This window comes from Actinia tenebrosa, unplaced genomic scaffold (assembly GCF_029948245.1).
Source record: "Actinia tenebrosa isolate PJP-AT-01 unplaced genomic scaffold, QUT_ActTen_1.0 PGA_scaffold13__45_contigs__length_12533684, whole genome shotgun sequence".
NCBI classification, from domain to species: Eukaryota; Metazoa; Cnidaria; class Anthozoa; order Actiniaria; family Actiniidae; genus Actinia; species Actinia tenebrosa.
In genome coordinates this window covers 8,160,484-8,178,704 of record NW_028292573.1, presented here as the reverse complement: position 1 = coordinate 8,178,704, position 18,221 = coordinate 8,160,484, and the positions used below count along the sequence as shown (strand labels likewise).

The 18,221-nt window shown below is 35.0% G+C and overlaps 2 protein-coding genes and 1 long non-coding RNA gene across 5 annotated transcripts; 2 read left to right on the top strand and 1 right to left on the bottom strand.

The window, feature by feature from the left end:
- On the top strand, positions 1-10,637 carry LOC148911753 (uncharacterized). 2 transcript variants are annotated; one of them, XM_089028990.1, is made up of 10 exons: positions 2,977-4,051; positions 4,316-4,472; positions 4,559-4,793; positions 4,866-5,403; positions 5,767-5,980; positions 6,244-6,495; positions 6,592-6,763; positions 7,086-7,234; positions 7,563-7,757; positions 7,831-10,637. In XM_089028990.1, exons 1-10 carry the CDS (start codon positions 3,815-3,817, stop codon positions 7,947-7,949), a joined length of 2,268 nt encoding a protein of 755 aa, XP_088885116.1. In that variant the 5' UTR covers positions 2,977-3,814; the 3' UTR covers positions 7,950-10,637. The 2 variants fall into 2 exon arrangements, with proteins under 2 accessions (XP_088885117.1, XP_088885116.1); XM_089028991.1 differs by lacking the exons at positions 7,086-7,234; positions 7,563-7,757; positions 7,831-10,637 and adding an exon at positions 1-45 and having other exon boundaries at positions 2,741-4,051; positions 6,592-6,836.
- On the bottom strand, positions 6,380-9,020 carry LOC148911754 (uncharacterized). Of its 2 annotated transcripts, none has more exons than XM_089028994.1 (4): positions 8,860-9,020; positions 8,511-8,762; positions 8,173-8,415; positions 6,380-7,031 (listed from the first exon to the last, which is right to left on the bottom strand). In XM_089028994.1, the coding sequence occupies exons 1-3, from the start codon at positions 9,018-9,020 to the stop codon at positions 8,184-8,186; spliced, it is 645 nt and encodes a 214-aa protein (XP_088885120.1). In that variant the 3' UTR covers positions 6,380-7,031; positions 8,173-8,183. The 2 variants fall into 2 exon arrangements, with proteins under 2 accessions (XP_088885120.1, XP_088885121.1); XM_089028995.1 differs by having other exon boundaries at positions 6,380-7,025.
- Positions 10,638-11,888: 1,251 nt separating the features above from the next.
- On the top strand, positions 11,889-15,235 carry LOC148911752 (uncharacterized). Its single transcript, XR_016119611.1, has 2 exons — positions 11,889-12,218; positions 12,469-15,235. It is a non-coding gene; the product is annotated as an uncharacterized LOC148911752 (long non-coding RNA).
- The last annotated feature ends 2,986 nt before the right edge of the window (positions 15,236-18,221 follow it).

The window sequence follows — 18,221 nt, the reverse complement described above, 5'->3', positions numbered from 1 at the left end:
TGATTACTTCCGGCGCCTAACATGGCAGCCACATATTCTTTGTCTGTATATACGTTATTGTTTTTTATGGTTTGTCGCTGTTATGTAGTCCCTTTTTCTTATATTGATAATTATAACATTAATCGTCATTTGGATCTTGAAAGAAGTAAATCTCTGCACTTTGGTTTAGTGATTAATTCAGTGGTTTCAAGTTCATCTCCCTGGAATGTTTGTCAGTTAACTTCGTTTCGTCTCAAGTCTGGTTTCTACAAGTCTCGTATTGCCGTTGGAAAAATATCTAAGCATGGTTATACTTCATTATCTATTCCTGGTCATGATCCTCCAACTGATATTACTATTTCTATGGATATTCATCGTAATCCTGGCCCTTCTTCGTTTAACTCTGACCTCAAGACTACGGTTCAACGACTTCATATGGTTCATCACACAAATAATTATCATCGTTCATTGGATATGCCTCGTCTTTCTTTACAACATTTAACATCTACACCTGTGTTATCCCATGTCTTTTATGGCCATAACAGAACATCGGTCCTTAATTACAATAAAGAAATCCTGGATTCCACAGCTGGAAATTCAAATCTTAACCGTCAACTGCCGTTAATAACATACTCAAGAGCAAATCTTTTCGAACTTCGCCGTAATACAAAAGCTCCTTCATCTTGCTGCTCCTCTGCTCTTAAGGAATTAAAGCTTTTTCGATTTCGTGGCAAGCGAGGTGGTCATCGTACAGATCGTTCTACAATTTCATCATCACCTGCTTCAACAACAAACATTAAAATTCCTGCATCACTTGAACCTGCTTCAATTTCTACCTCAACTGCAAACTACATGAAATTTTGTCTCTTAAATGCTCGTTCAATAAACAATAAATCTCTTTTAATTAAGGATTATGTTGTTGAAAGAGACATCGATATTCTCGCTATAACTGAAACCTGGCTAAAAAATACTAATTCTGATTTTATTGTGCGTGATATTTGTCCTACTGGTTATTCGTTTTGTCATGTTCCTCGTCAAAATCGTACTGGTGGAGGTGTTGGCATAATGTATAAAAATAGCCTGAAAATCAATCATCATGTAACAATGTCTCACACGTCTTTTGAATTTATGGAAATGCTACTTCATCATCAATCGTCTACTTATCGTATTGTTATTGTTTATCGTCCACCCTCTTCAAATAGCTTGCTATTTAATGATGATTTCACTACTCTCTTGGAACGACTGGTTACATCTTCTGGCAAACTGGTAATTTCTGGAGATTTTAACTTTCACATCAATGACACTAAAGATAATAATGCTAATCGCTTTATGGATTTACTCGATTGTTTTAATCTGACTGTCCTTGATCCTGTTTCACCTACACATAAAAGTAATCACGTTTTGGATCTAATCATTACAAGATCTGATGAAAAATCTGTGACCAACCTTACTGTACACGATCCTGTTTTATCTGATCATTATGCTGTTCATTGTATGTTATCTGTAAACAAGCCTCTACTTCAATCAAAAAGCATTTCTTATCGCAAGCTTCGTGCAATAGATGCTGATTGTCTCCAACAAGATATTATGAACTCTGCACTATATCAATGTCCTGCTACTCAACTATCTGATTTGTGTACTCAATATGACTCTGTTTTATCGTCTATTTTAAATAAACATGCTCCTTTACGTTCTCGATCCATCTCCCTTCGCCCAAGAGCTCCATGGTATACTGACGAAATTCAAATTAATAAAACAAAGCGTCGTAATCTAGAAAGACGTTGGCGACGTTCCAAATTAGAGGTTGACCGTGAATTATATGTTGATCAATGTAATGTTGTTAAAAAACTGATTTTTGATGCAAAAATGAATTTTTATTCTAATTTGATTACTGATGCTGGTTCTAACAGTAATGATCTATTCCGTTCTATTGATCGATTGCTACACCGTATACCTGAGAAAAAACTACCAACCTCAACTTCATCCACAGATCTAGCTAACAATTTTGTTTACTTCTTTAAAAACAAAATCGTTAACATCAGAAATGGCTTCGTTCCTACGTCACATCTTTCAAATGATTTCTCTTATCTGGATTCACCTAAACTGGATTGTAAAATTGATTCATTTTCGCCTATCTCTATTGATGAATTATCAGTCATTGCGAAAAAGATGTCATCTAAATCCTGTAGTCTTGATCCTTTTCCTGCAAGTCTCCTACTTGGACATTTTGGTGCATTACTGCCTACTATATGTGAAATCGTTAACCTGTCACTTCAAACTGGTGTTGTTCCATCTTCTCTTAAAGTTGCTGTTTTAAAACCGTTACTGAAAAAACCATCTCTTGATCATGAAATTTTTGGAAATTATCGCCCTATCTCTAATTTAAAGAATATCTCCAAGATTATTGGAAAAGTCGTTTCCCTTCAGCTAAATGATTATCTGTCTCTGAACAATCTCCATGAACCATTGCAGTCTGCATACAAAACATTTCATAGCTGTGAAACTGCTCTTCTTCGAGTACAAAATGATATCCTCCACTCCATTGACAATCGTTCTTGTGTTGCCATGCTACTCTTGGACCTATCTGCTGCATTTGACACAGTTGATCATCAAATTCTTCTAGATCGTCTCCATACAAAATTTGGCATTTCTGGCATAGCTCTTCAATGGTTTAAGTCCTACCTCACTGATCGCTTTCAATTTGTTTCCATTGATGATTTTTCTTCTGAAGCCCTTCAACTTGATTGTGGCGTACCTCAAGGTTCTGTACTTGGTCCTTTGTTGTATCTCCTTTATACTTCTCCAGTAGCTGATATCCTCCGAATACACAGAATGTCTTTCCACCTTTATGCTGATGACACTCAATTATATATTCCTTTCTCCTGTAATGATGATTTGTCCCTTAATGATTCCATGAATCTGATTGAAAACTGTCTATCTGATATTGATGCTTGGATGACTACAAATAAATTGAAACTAAATAAAGGCAAAACTGAATTCCTGTTATTTTCTTCAAAGCACAGCCCACAGTTAACTCTTCCTTCTCTTCAATTTGGTTCTGATGTGATAATGCCCTCAATGCATGCTCGGAACATTGGTGTCATATTTGATACGCATCTTACTTTGGTTCGTCATGTGAATAATATTTGCAAGTCTTCTTTTTATCATCTCAGAAACATTGCTAAAATAAGAAAATACATCTCTTTGAAAACAACTGAAACTCTCGTCCACGCGTTCATATCCTCCAAACTCGACAACTGTAACTCTCTGCTCTTTGGCTTACCAAACAAACTCTTAGATAAACTACAATCTGTACAGAATGCTGCTGCCAGAATAATCACTCTTTCCCATAAACATGACCACATTACACCTATCCTCGTTAATCTGCATTGGCTACCAATTGAATCTAGAATCAAATATAAAATCCTATTACTTACTTTTAAAGCTCTTCATGGCCAATCTCCTATCTATATCCGGGAACTCATTTCAGTGTATAAACCGAACCGTAATCTTCGTTCTGCATCACAAGTTCTTCTATCAGCACATTCTTATAATCTTAAATCTTATGGTCATCGCTCCTTCTCTGTGGCTGCTCCTGAACTCTGGAACTCACTTCCAATATCTCTCCGAAATGCATCAAGTCTTGCCTCATTCAAAACTGAACTTAAAACTTATCTCTTCAAATTAGCATATTCTTTGTAAATTATTTTATTTTGTCGTTGTCTTTGTCGTTTGTTTACTAGCGCTTAGAACAGATTTGTATTTGCGCTTTATAAATAAATATTATTATTATTATTATTATTCTGTTGAGCAAACAGAAATTCCAGATCAGGAAATGAGCAATGTTCCTGAAGGACAGCTAGACACTAGTCACCTACAGCCAGCAGAGTTGAGTGAACAGGCAACAAACACCACTGAAAATTCAGGAGAACTTGAAAAACATATTGAAATGTCTTCTGTTGAGCAAACAGAAATTCCAGATCAAGAAATGAGCAATGTTCCTGAAGGACAGCTAGACACTAGTCACCTACAGCCAGCACAACCCTCTGATGACTCGGGGAATACACAAAGGGTAACACTTACACATTGAGATCCTCACTTTTGAACTAAATTATTCAGTTTATGTTATTCAAGAATTTTCATCAATAATTATCAATTGCTTTTTATGACATAATCTGCAATTAACCATTGCAATGTAAATGCTCAAAATTTATTATGAATTACTGGATTGTTTTGTGTTTTGCTGACATTTCTTGTCTTTTTAAGTTTAAACTGCCAATAGGAGTAAATAAAACAATATTGTTGGATTGATTTTTTCCATATGTATATTTCATAGGAGACACAATTGGAGAAGACATATTGCAAGCAATGTCTTGAACTAAAACCAAACGTTAGAGCACTAAAACTCAGGTTAAACAGGTTGGAAACTACAAATTCCCTAATTACTGAGGCACTGGCAAAAGCAACTAAATCTTGTGCTACAAGGACTATAGGTATACTATGCTTTCATAGACTATCAGTTTCAAATGTTACTGTTCTTGTGTTTCAAATTTTTTCCATTCTTTTCTTTTTATTACAGACTGTCAGACTGAAGATGTGTATATAGCTGAGGATGAAGAAAGTGATCAGGAAATGTTATCTGATGATCAAGAGGACATGTCTGATGAGTATGATGAAGAAATGAAGGAGGAAATAGAGGATGAGGTGAAGAAAGTCATGGAATGTACTGATGATGCCCCCATAGAGGATGAACCAGCAGATGGAATTGAGATAGATGATGATTCAGACTCTGACAAAGAAAACGTAAATGATAGGTAAGAAATGATAGATTTTCATTTGCCATATTGTACTGCTGGGCTAGTTATTCATTTTGATTTCTTTGTTAGATTGCGTACTGATGGAAAAGACTGCCGCCAACAACCCAAGGCTATTGTTTTCCTATCACATCTATTGATGCTTTTCCAAATCTGCCATCTTTGCAAGTCCCCAAACCCATCTGTCTCTACGATTCAGTCAGGCACAATGGTAACTGTAGAGACCAAGTGTAAAAGCTGCGAAAAGACTAATGTATGGTCAAGTCAACCTTTATTGATTGGAAAGTTCCCTGCTGGCAACATACTGCTGAGTTTTGCAATACTCACAGCAGGTGCTTCAGTGAAGAAAGTTCTACAAGTGCTGAGACATATAAATATTTTGATTTATAATGAGTCCACATACTACTATCATCAGAAGCACCTGCTACTTCCATCAATAGTCACCTTCTGGAGGAGTTACCAAAGAAATATTTTTAATCAATTAGATGGTGTTCCAGTTGAGTTAGCCGGGGACGGGCGGCATGACAGTATGGGTCATTCTGCAAAGTATGGAACATACACCATCTTCTGCTGCACAATTGGTCTGATAATAAATATAGTTCTAGTTCAGGTTAGTTCTATGTCACCGAAGTCATTGTTCATTACACAAAGACATGTGATAGACCACTTTATTCTTTGTGTAATGAATGTTCTGGTTGAGTTATAGTGACTATTAACAGTTTTGTATTTCTTTCATGGTTTTAATGCATTCTCTCTATTGTGAATCACACAAATATAAAAAAATGTTACATGACAAAAAGTAACCAAGCTAAAACAAAAGAAAGTACCGGTAGTCAAAATTATGCAAAGCAATGAGGGCAGTAAATATGAAAATAAAGTATAGTACTGAAGAAAAAAGGTGGATAAATGTGTATACCAAAAATGTCAAATTTCTGATATTTCTCATTATTTTTATTTGTTTTTATCTTAAAAGGCAAATGAAGCTGGTAGCAGTGCAGCAATGGAATTTCTTGGCCACCGACGGTCTATCTTATATTTGCTAACTAAAGGCATGATAATAAAGCAATATATCACTGACAGGCACACATCCATCACGAAGTGGATGAAAGAGGAATGCCCAAAGATATGTCAGCAAATGGGCAAGCCTAAGATTAATCACTTTTTTGATCTTTGGCATGTTGCAAAAAGTAAGTAGAATGTCTATGAAAACATACAAATAATAAACAAACAAACAAACAAACCAATGAAATGAATGAATAAATGGATGAAATGAAAAGAAAGATTTTTTCAACTAATTATGCAGAAGAGAAAAAATAAGTGGGAAAATAACACAGACATGTTAAAGGTCTGTTGTGACAAGAATTAAAAATTTCTTCATAGCCATTATGTATGTGAATCATTGAGAATGATATCATTGCTCTTATATAATAATCATGCTCTATAATTTTAGAAATAAAGAAGAAAATGCTGAAGTTAAGTAAAGAACGTGGTTGTGAGATTATTGGTCGCTGGTACAAGGCCTGCATCTCCCACTTCTACTGGTCTGCCACTTCCACACCAGTCCTTCTGGGAGAAGTTAAACTGGCTAAATTTCAAAGCTTTTTATTCCATATTATAAATAAACACAAGGATCTTCCAAACAAAATTTACAATAAGTGCAAACATGGAATCATCACAGTTCCCAAAGCATGGATGTTAAAAGGTATATAGTATAAAGTATAATGTAAATATAATCCTTGCAAAATAGATGAGACTAAAAAAATGGAAATTGACGAAAACTAATTGATGCTACTTCCAGGGTCAGAAGCATATGAAAAGCTCTATGATGCTCTTACAAAAGACAGTTTATGCAAAGCAATCAAGCAAGTATCAACTAATGCTCAAACAAGCTGCCTTGAGGGCTATCACAGTGTCATTAATCATTTTGCTCCAAAGATGTATGCATTTTCTTATCTTGGCATGTATAGCAGGTATGATACAAGAAATACTTCCTTTGATAAACCTTTAGGGACTATTCATTATTTATTGGAGGGGGATGAGTGAAAATGGAGTCTTCAAATTTTTCCAAGCCTGAAAAGTGTTTTTATCTATTCAGGATTATTCAAAGGAGTTACTTTTCTCCTTCCTACTATAGTTACCAACATATAAGAAAAAACAATGTATAAAGAATGAAAACCTCTTTTCAAAAATGTCCTACTCAATTATTCCTGTTAAAGAGTTCATCTTGCTAACCTTTGCCTGAAACAAAAGGAAAAAAAAAAGAATCAAGCATATTTTCCACTTTCTTTGAAGGACAATACTAGCTGCACTGCATTTCAATTACAATCTTCAACGTGATTCAAAAAAGGATGATCACGGAAATCCAAAACTCAAGGTCAAGTACATAAAATACAAATATGGCGAGGGAACAGTGAAGGAATCAAAAGTACCACAAAATTATGGTAGGCATCACTCAGGAAAGACACATCTGTAAAGAGACCAGTTTTATGTTTAATAAATGCTGCTGTGTTTTATGATCCCAGATTTATTGCACAGGCTTAGCCTGAGCATATAATTATGAAGAATGTACATTACCAATGTTTCAAATACCAAAAATTATTATGGTCTCTGTGAACAGCTTACTTATTATAACCAGGCTAAGCCTCTGGAAATAAATCTGGAGACATAAAATACAGCAGTGTCTATTGAACATGAAACTAGTCTATTGCTGTTAGTAAATATTTTTTTGATTATGTGATGGCATTAATGAATCAACACATTAATTTCTAGACTACATAAGTGATATCTACAGGACGTTGATAGAAACACCAAAAGCGGAGTTAAAACAAGTCAGAGACGAACTTGAAGAAAGTGTCCCTCAGCCATTGCATTCAATGTTAGACAAAGAGGACAAGGAAGCAGCGTTAAACAGATATAGACAAAGGAAAGAGAAAGAAACACAGATTTGTCCACCTACGTGCACAGGTAATTAGTGAAATCTAACATTTGTATTAATTTTTGATTGCACAAGATTATCAAGCTTTATTTATTTGTTTAGATGAAGAATTGCAAGCATTGCTCCAGCCAAGACAATCAGCCAGAAAAGCACCTAGCTGCAAAAATTGTGGCAATCCAATGAAGGGCCACAAGAGAGGGCAGTGTTCCAGCTCTAGCTGATCTATTACTCTATGCATTTATATATTGCATTGAAATTTGTCTTTCTTACAATTCTGTTATAGAGTACAAACACTAAAAGTGAAAACAGCACTGATTTAACAACAGCACTATCTAAGTTGCACACTTGGGATAAGCAACAAATGAGCCACATGTTTATTGGTGTTTGCACTCATTACAGGAGCAATTTTCATTTCATCTTTTACATAATATATTTATCACTTACGACATTTGATTTTATTCAGTTTCTTCATCGAACTGTAACTCTTCGTCCTCAAATTCTGAATCGGTATTTGTTTCTTCCTCTTCTTCATCTTCCTCTATAAACCCTTTATATGTCCCATGTTCTGAGGGAAATTCTGATCGTATGGCATTATATACGCAACAGGGCAAAGGCAGTCTTCTTAGATTACCGTCGTATTCCCATATGAGGCGATAAAATTGACGGTACGCAACTGATCTGAAAAATCTACAAATTAGGATATCAATTACTGTAATATTCATTAAAGATTGTTCACTATATATTATATATATAAGTATATACGTAGTAATTCACGCACTTACCGTGCTTCTGGTACTAGCCCTTGCTCTCTCATAACGACGTAACTTCGTCGTTTACGCGTCTTGAGACCAATTGCAGCCGTCTCTAAAACCCACTTGTCAAGGCATATGGACCTAAATCCAGGATGTTCGGTTATACAAGGAAGTTCTTCTTCAAAATCTTCCAATTTCTCCCTACAACGGTCAATGTCTTGACAACAAAAACACTCTGCTTGATTGGTGATCAAAGTCAGTGAACAAGCGGAGCAACTGCACCTACAGTACAAATATAAGAAGAATAGTTTGAGTCTTGATTAAAAGCATTGCACGATTTGATAACTGGTATAGCCAGGTTAATGTTTATATATCTTACCAGTGATTAAGTTGTATTTCCTTTGCAAATCGTTTCTTTAGCATTTCTTCTTCTTCCAGTTCTATCTCGAGTTCCCTCTGGTAAACAACATACTCTTCTTCGGTAGCAATCGGCTCTAGCTCCTCAGAATAGTTAAATTCATCAAATCCATGACCTTCCATGGTTTTCGAATACCAAATTTCACAAAACGACTATTATTCTTAAGATTGCGCTTACAAAAAAGCAAAAAAAACCTAAGCAGATACAAGAAGAAATGTATGGTGTAAACGCTGCTTCTACAAACGGGTTGAGTAAATGACGTCACAAGGAGGTTTCCTACGGAAGACCGCTGGCCGAATTGACTTTTGGCCGTGAACGAATAAATCAATGGCGGACACTTTTAAGACCTATTTTTTTGAACCAATATTCACACAAAAGGTAAATTTAAGGTTCGGATATTGTTTAATTAGTTCTATTGATTGTTTTGGAACCGTTTGTAGTCCCATAGAGGGGTTTTGAAATTTGTCCGAATTTTCGTCCAAGTGGCCCTTTAAGGCACGTGGACTGGCTGTTTATGGTCCAGACATGATTCTTGTCTGTGATGGTTATAATCACCGTGTTCAACTTTTCACACAAGAAGGTCAGTTTATAAGGTCATTTGGTAGCCGTGGTTCAGGTGTTGGTCAGATGAATGTTCCTGTTGATGTAGTAGTTACAGCTGATGGTCGAGTGTTTGTGCTAGAATGTAGGGGGTAATAGAGTTTCTGTTTATTGTTAATAGATATCAACCATTCAACACTTCTTTACACTTCTATCCCATTCATACAGTACAGTATAACCCTAATAACTCTTCCATTATGTTTTCCATGAAAACTTTAAGAAAAACATTGATTTTGTCCTCATTATTGATGAGTAAACTTGAAATTAGTATTACTTAGTTTGTAGATTCTTTGTTTTTCCAAATCATTACAGAGAAATTTGTTTCTTTTATCATTTTCATGAGTCAAAAAATAATTAAATATTATGAAAATAAAAAAAACGTGGATGAAACAAAAAAGGATTAAAATTAAATAATAGTTAAGTAATTCTTTGTCAGCTAATTCTTTCCACGTAGAAATTTGAAAATTATTTGCAGTAAGAATTTTCCAGATAAAATTAAATATTAAGTATTTTTCTTTTATTATTTTGATAAGTTAAAATTAAAATAAGTAATGCTTTTTAGCGTTTTTTAGTGTATCAGCTAATTCTCTTTACATGGAAGTGTGAATATCATTTTTAGTGAGCACGTTGAAAATTAGATGCATCTAGAGTTTTTACAAATATATATCAAATATTAATTTTTTTGCTTTTGTTATTGTGATGAGTTAAAATTTCATAAATTAAATGTTTTCCAGCTGTGTATCACCTAATTCTCTACATTTATTAGCACTTTAAAATGTTATTTGTATCAAGACTGAATGTTAAGATAACCCTGATAACATTTTGATGGAGATGTAAATAGACCTAGTTTAGATTGTACCATTATGTACAATGAGATACTGTGATATTAGTGTTAGTGCTAATATTGTGATATTAAGGTAAGCTATAGCTATTCAGTATTGTCTCACCTTCATAGCGTGGCAGGCCCTTTTATTTAAAGTGCCCCTACGCAGGCTAATCTTTGTATTGATATCTATATAATATTGTAGACTTGATGTAGTAATGCCAATCTTGTTGTAAACATTTATTAGCAAAGGGAAAAGTAATTGGTTTGTAAATAACCCATATTTAGTTTAATGATTAAAAATATTATCAGTTGATGTAATGTGTGATATGTGTTTTATTATTATGAAAGGAAGTGAGTAATTTGACGAGGACATCTGATGTAAATAGTCTATTGATGGTAGTGACTCATACAATAGCGAGCGAATCACCATTGCAGCAGTTTTCGCAGTGGAATTCAAATCTTGTCCCAAGGATTATGAAGCATTCTTGTCTTTTAGTTTCACGGGACAGTAAACAATAGACCTTATTCGTGGTGTGACAATGTTTTCCCAATTCAGCGTGACAAACCTCTGGGGGAATGAAGAGATATTGTTTTGAAACTCGTTGGGATATCATCGTTATTCTTTTCATATCCTTTGGGATAGTTATGACTTTTTTGAAGAGTAAAAACAAAATAAAATAAATCCCCTGGAGGTTTGTCACGCTGAATTGGAATAACATTGTCACGTCACGAATAAAGTCTATTGAAGCAATTTACAATCAATCTTCTGCAATCAGAGTTTTAAATTCTGAGATATCCTAGCTAAATTGTTGAGCTCATGGGACGTAGCAACGGTAACTAGGGGGGGTAAGAACCATGAATTCTTCAGGTGAATAATTACATATTATTATAATTAATAAATATTTTATTCGCACTAAGAAGTCTAAAAACCAGACTTGAAATTCCTTCTATTCACTTGAATTTATTCCTTCTATTCACAATGGAATATGGGAAGGGGATGAATGCATGTAAAGGCTTTTGGGATGCAGTTGATTTACTGCAAACTCACTAAATCCTTCCCATCAACCACAGCGCAACAACAGTGAGGGTGAAAGAAGTGACTGGGTACGATTTTGAATCTTAGCCTTAAAATGTGCCACACCCTAATGTTTACTAAGCACGGAGGGGATGGGCAAATTTTTATCAGAAAAATGGGGGGAATGCACAATTTTTGGAAGAAGCTAATAGCCTTGTTTAGGGGGGATCGTATTTTTTTGCATAACTTTAAGGGGGGAGTGTTAAGAATTATTCTGGACATTTCAAATTTTCACCTGCCCCTTCCCCCACCCCTACTGCCACACATTATGAACGCAGCCTAAGGTATCAGGAATACTGGTATCACCAGATACTGCTGGTATACTACATGTTATATCATCAACATATTTTATCATTAAAGTATTGGTAGAAACCGGTGTAATATTATTAACCATGATGGTAAAGAGTACCGGTCCAATCACTCTACCTTGTGGCACTCCGTAGTTAACGGGTACTAAGGGACTACATAAATTATCTATGCATACTCTTTGACTACGGTCTTTCAAAAAATCAATTACCCAGTTAGTTATATAAGGATTAATACCTGGAACAATCTTAAGTTTCTCAGAAACTACATGGTGTGATACGTAGTCAAAAGCCTTTGAAATCAAGTGACAGAAACTTTTTATTCCTTTTTTGCTGCTAAATGATTCGAAAATGTGCGGTCACCCTGTGCGCTGTACATTCTGAGAAGACTGGCACTCGAAAATCAAAATGGCGGCAGCACTGTGTTGGGATGATTATTGGACTTTTCACTGTTTTTCGTTAATAATATGGATGGTTGACCGTTAAAAAAGAGCACGAACGTGTCTTGAGAAAGGTATGTAGGCTATCAAACCAAATATTCGCGAAGTGTAGGCTATCAAATCAAACATTCGCAAATATTTCAACAATTCAAATAAGATTCAAATATTCCGTTCCAATCCAACTTTTATACCTGCCTAGTCTCACTATCATTCACATGGAATCATCAGGATGAAGTAGGTTTAGATGGACGTCAAACAACTTGCTTTTGGTGCTATTGAGAAAAAAGAGCTGCAGTCATTGTTGATTTTGATTCCTGATTGCAGGATTACCATTCCAGGACCATCAATGAAATACCAAACAACAATTTTGTGTTTTGATGAGGCTTCTCTACATATCTAAAGATCCATGGAACAAATGATGCTCCAATTCTGACAAGCTTACACCTTCGAGGTGTGTCGAGTGTTAGCCTGCAAAGCACATAAGGGAAAGAGTGGGGAGGGTGGAGGGTGGAGGATTCCTCCATTCCCTTTCAAGGGAACTTTATATCTATTATTAGGTCAATGTACAAGGAGGACTGTTCAGCTATAAAACAGGAGGGGCTAATAACAGAATCTTTTCTCTGCTATAAGGGAGTAAAACGAGGCTGTATGCTAAGTCCCACTCTTTTTAATATATTTCTTAGTGACTTAGCAGATATTCTAAAACAATCTGAAAGTGCTGATCCTATTCTAGTGGATGGATCGCTTCTAAATTGTCTTCTATACACTGACGAAGCAAAAACCCAAAGGATCTACAATCATTACTCAACCAGCTAAATTTATATTCCAACAGTAATGGGTTAACAGTGAACATTGAGAAGTCAAAAGTTTTGATCTTTAACAAAGCAGGACAACGTCTAACCAATTATACCTTTTGCTATAGGGAACATATCCTTGAAAACGTTTGGCTATACAAGTATCTAGGTCTAACCTTAAGTGCTTTCTGGAATTTCTCGATTGCACAGCAAGAACTTAAAAAACCAGCCTTAGAAGCTTTTTTTAAACTGAAAAAAGAGATGGGATGTTTTTTTAATTATGACTCTAGTACATTAACACTAAAGCCGATCCTTCTTTACGGTAGTGAAGTCTGAGGCGCTGACAATATGAAGACTGGCAATCCAATTGAGTCTGAGTTCGTATAAAATTTTGCAAAATGTTAATTGGGTTTTGAAGAAAGGCTACTAATTGCCCTATTTCACTATGACGTCACTGCTTGTTTATGTGGGGGATAGAATTGCCAATCCAATAGAAATTCAACAAAATTTACTCGAAAACAGTTTAATCTAAAATGGCCTGGTTTTCAGATATATGTGTTAAGATGTACTAAAAATATTCTGAGTGTTTGCTGGCTATTCTACTTCTCTTTGTGGATGGATACGGGTTTTAGAACAAATTTCGGTGAATTTGCGTTGGTTTGACCTCCTCTGACGACCATGATCCTTTGCGTTTAGACAATAGATTGTTTTGATGTGACGTCATAGTAAAATAGGGCAATTGATTCTGTGACCATAGAGCAAGTAAACTAGATCTAGTGTTTCATATGTTATGTCCTTCTCTTAAGAATAATATTCACTAGTGAACACAGAAGTAATACTCAAGGGAATGACGTGAAATTGAATAGTCCCCTTGACAGATCCCTGCGCCATCTTGAAAGGTAGCCCTGCCTTTACAGCGAAGTAAGGCGAACGGTGAGCTTGCAATGATAGAGACATGTGAATAATTGTCCAAGGTGTTAAAAAAGGTCGCTATCATTGCAAGCTCACCATCAATTCTCCTGGCCTGCGGCGAAGAACGAGGGCTCTGGCATAATCCATTTTTTGTAACCAGGATTTCTTTGACTACTGGTATATGAGCGCATGGGTTCAAAGACTTGTCAAACATTTAAAAAATTGTTCTCGATATTTTCAATTTTTATTTTAATTGGAAGTAAACACAGAACTCTGTTTTAAAGCATGATTTTTATTGATTATATTTGACTTCCAGAAAATTGCGCATGCGCCAAAAGGAAGGCTCACCCTTTGTCTCGTATCTTTCCAAAGGTGCAGGGACTGTGAAAGGAGTGGACTTGGTCCACAATGCATTATTCCAAACCTTAATTAGGAAACAATTTTTTAAATTAGTTTGAAAAATATTTTCACTAGGTCCAGCTAAACATGTGTCATTCCCTAGAGTATCATTCCTTTGTTTAACTGTTGCACATGAGAAGACACATGAATATGGATACAACTCAAACAAAGAATCTTATTCTCAAGAGAATGACACATGGTCTGAAATGGGAAAACATGCCCAAACTTAAAAAAAGTCAATATGTTGAAGATTTTTGTCAAACACTTCTTTTTTATTCTATATTTTTAAGTATATTTTTTTATAAACAGTTGAGTGTTGTATGTTGTAAATATAGAATGTAGTTGTAGTGCGTGTGGAGGGGACCTCACGGAAGAGCCCCGTACAGGGAGTAATTGCTGTAAGAATAGAAGTTTTGAAAAACATTTTCAATCAATTGTGATTTATTTTTTTTGGTTATAGAAATCTTTTTAAAAATTTAGCAATCTTTTAGAATTTTAACCAATTTCCTCCAATTTCCGTGGTATTTCCTCTCATTTACCACGATTTCTGTCATCTATCCATCACCTCGTGAGTCCACAACATACTTTGACGGTTAGATGACGAAAAAAGTGGTAAATAAGCCAGGACATGGCACAAAAAATTTTAAAAAATTACTACAAAAACATTAAAAATATTATTACGTTTTTTCAGTTCTATGAATATTTGTGTCACCCTCATCTCGAACAATGATATATTACTGAGTAGATTAAAATGGCTTGTTTTATTATCTGAACTGTTAATACGAAAAAAATTGAAATATGAGCTACACTTTCGTTGTTACTTTGTTGGACAGCATAAACGAAAGCGATTTTGCCAATATTATCAGTTTTGTTGACATCAGCACCAGCATCAATCAATGCACGAAATACACTTTCGTTGTTACTTTGTAGGACAGCGTAAAACAAAGCAGTTTTGCCAATAAAATTGTTAATAAATATGGTTTAAAGCAGTGTGACGATACCTATTTAAAGTCGGAAGGATATCAGCCATCAGCAATGACTACAGCTCATAATATTAGCAATCATTAATGCTTAATAGTGTATTTTTTATGTAGAAGGTATTTGGGGAATGTTGGGCAATATTGGCACTCTTGAAGCGTGTTTTGATTGTGCAAGAACAAGAGCGGATCCAGGTTGGGAGGGAGGAGGAGGGGAGGGGGGGGGGGGGCAAAGGGATCTGAAACCTCCGTTCAGCAGGAAAAAAAACTGAAGAAAAATTAGATGCTTTTTTCATTGTTTTCCATTGGGTTGACTCAATTAGCCCCCCCTAAACTCAATTAGCCCCCCCTAAAATTATTGAACGAATCCGCTCTTCAACAGTTGTGTAATGGTTTAAAGCACAGAGTATCTGTGGAATCATTACCCTTGTTGTTTAGAAGAATGTTTTGAAAATTGATTCGACTGCCGTCTTCATAATATAATCCATTCCTCAAAAGGACTAGTACTGAATGGTTACACAAAAACTATGAGCCCAATAAAGCTTTTCCCGAGTCTAGAAAGAAAAGGTTTCGATCACATGAAGTAATTGCTTTGGATTGTTTACATTCTTTCTGACAAAATGTTCCGATTTGATCGTCACAAACAAAGCCCAGTCGATCCATTTGATTGACTCTAGTGAAGGTCAGGTCAAGAATCTCCAAGATTGATGTCATCACAGGCGGCGTGCCTAGACGCATTCTTCACAGGGTCTTCACGTGACTCCTTTGAATATCACATTCTAGTTCCAAGAAATCTGACTCACTGCATTCCTTTTCCACATCCCTGTGAAAATGGCTGCATTCAAATCGCTCAAAGACATCACAGATACCTTCGAAGAACAACTGACCTGCTGAAATAATGCCAATCTTGTTGTAAATATTTATTAGCAAAGGGAAAAGTAATTGGTTTGTGAATAACCCATATTTAGTTTAGGGATTAAAAATATTATTAGTTGATGTAATGTGTGATATGTGTTTTATATTGTTTTATTATATTACATTATTTATCATTATCATATAATTATCCATAAAATACCTATATTTCTCCTTTTCGAAAAACTTATATTTTCACATGTGAAAATAACATTTTATGTTCACATGTAAAAATATTGTTACCATGTGTATTTAAGCTATTAGTTAATTAATCATAATAATGAAAAGCTTATTAAGTTGATTTTTTTGGATAAATATATAATAAACAGAATATTACATGGGCGCTTGGAGATACGCAATTTATCTTCTCATTTTGAAAATCTTTTGAACACTCGAAGATAAATTTCGTATCTCCGCGTGCCCATGTAATATCCTCTATTTATTACATTTTATCAAGAGAGCATAAATAAGAGAGGAAGACTTCCTATTGAGAAGTGTGCCATGTAAATTTGCGACTGGGCTATTTTTAATAATCGGAGCATTGCAGTGTAAATTTCGCCTTAGCTAACTCAAAAGACAAGACATTTTACCAAAAGTATTTAATATCATCAAATTTATTTTTACTAATTCATTCTTGTTCAAAGGATACAATATAATGTTTCTTCAAGGTGTATGAACTAATGAAGTAAGAAATATTGTGGAAATTCAAACTAAAACATCAACTCCATGAGTAGGATAACAGTAGTGGAAGAAAATGATGACTGAAAGGAAGTGAGTCAGTTTGACAAGAACGTCTGATGTAAATAGTCTATTGATGGTTGTGACTCATACAATAGCGAGCCAATCACCATTGCCGCAGTTTTCCCAGTGGAATTAAAATCTTGTCCCACAAAAAACTACACAATATCTGCTGCAAGGACAAGGATTATGAAGCATTCTTGTCTTTTAGTTTCACAGGACAGTAAACAATTGAAACAATTTATGGTCAATTTTCAGTGATCAAAGTTTTAAAAAAATAGTTGTGAGATATTCTAGCTTGTTTGCTGAGCTTGTGGGGCATAGCAACGGTAACTAGGGGGGAGTCAGAACCATGAATTCTTTAGGCGAATAATTACATATTATTATGTTTAATAAATATTTTATTCACACTAAAGTCTAAAAACCAGACTTGAAATTCCTTCTATTCACTTGAATTTATTCCTTCTATTCACAATGGAATATGGGAAGGGGATGAATGCATGTAAAGGCTTTTGGGATGCAGTTGATTCACTGCAAACTCACTAAATCCTTCCCATCAACCACAGCGCAACAACAAAGAGGGTAAAAGAAGTGACTAGGTACGATTTTGAATCTTAGCTTTGGAATGTGCCACCCTCTAATGTTTACTAAACAACTATTCTATATTCTATTATTTTTAAAAGCAAAAGAAAAAGGCCGGGAAAAAGGAGGAAAAGAGTGAGTACTATAATGTTCAGCTCACTCATTCAAGTGCTAACCCTCCTTAATTAGATGAGCTTGACTCAGTATCTAGCTTGAATGACAACGATTTATCCACTGGACCACGGTTCCAGGTGAATCAGCATAACAATAGCCGTGAAAACAATGCACCGAATAGACTAGACTTTTTCTTTTTAACATTTTATTTTCAATGGGTAATAAATATGGTTTAAAGCAGTGTGACAATACCTATTTAAAGTTGGAAGGATATCAGCCATCAGCAATGACTACAGCTCATAATATTAACAATCATTAATGCTTAATAGTGTATTTTTTATGTTGAAGGTATTTGGGGAATGTTGGGCAATATTGGCACTCTTGAAGAATGTTTTGATTGCTCAAGAGTTGTGTAATGGTTAAAGTGCAAATGAACCCTTCGACAATACTTTCAGTACTGGTTCTGCATTAAGTAAATAGTTGTTGATTGGTAAAAAATTTCTTGATTTGAGTGATGCGACTCTAAGTTATGAAGGTTTATAGTTCCAATATGTTAATGATGATGACCTCAGGTAAGGTATTTGAGTGTTTTTGTTGTAACTAGTAATACTAAATGCTGGCCATTTTGAAAACACAAATTTAAAATCCA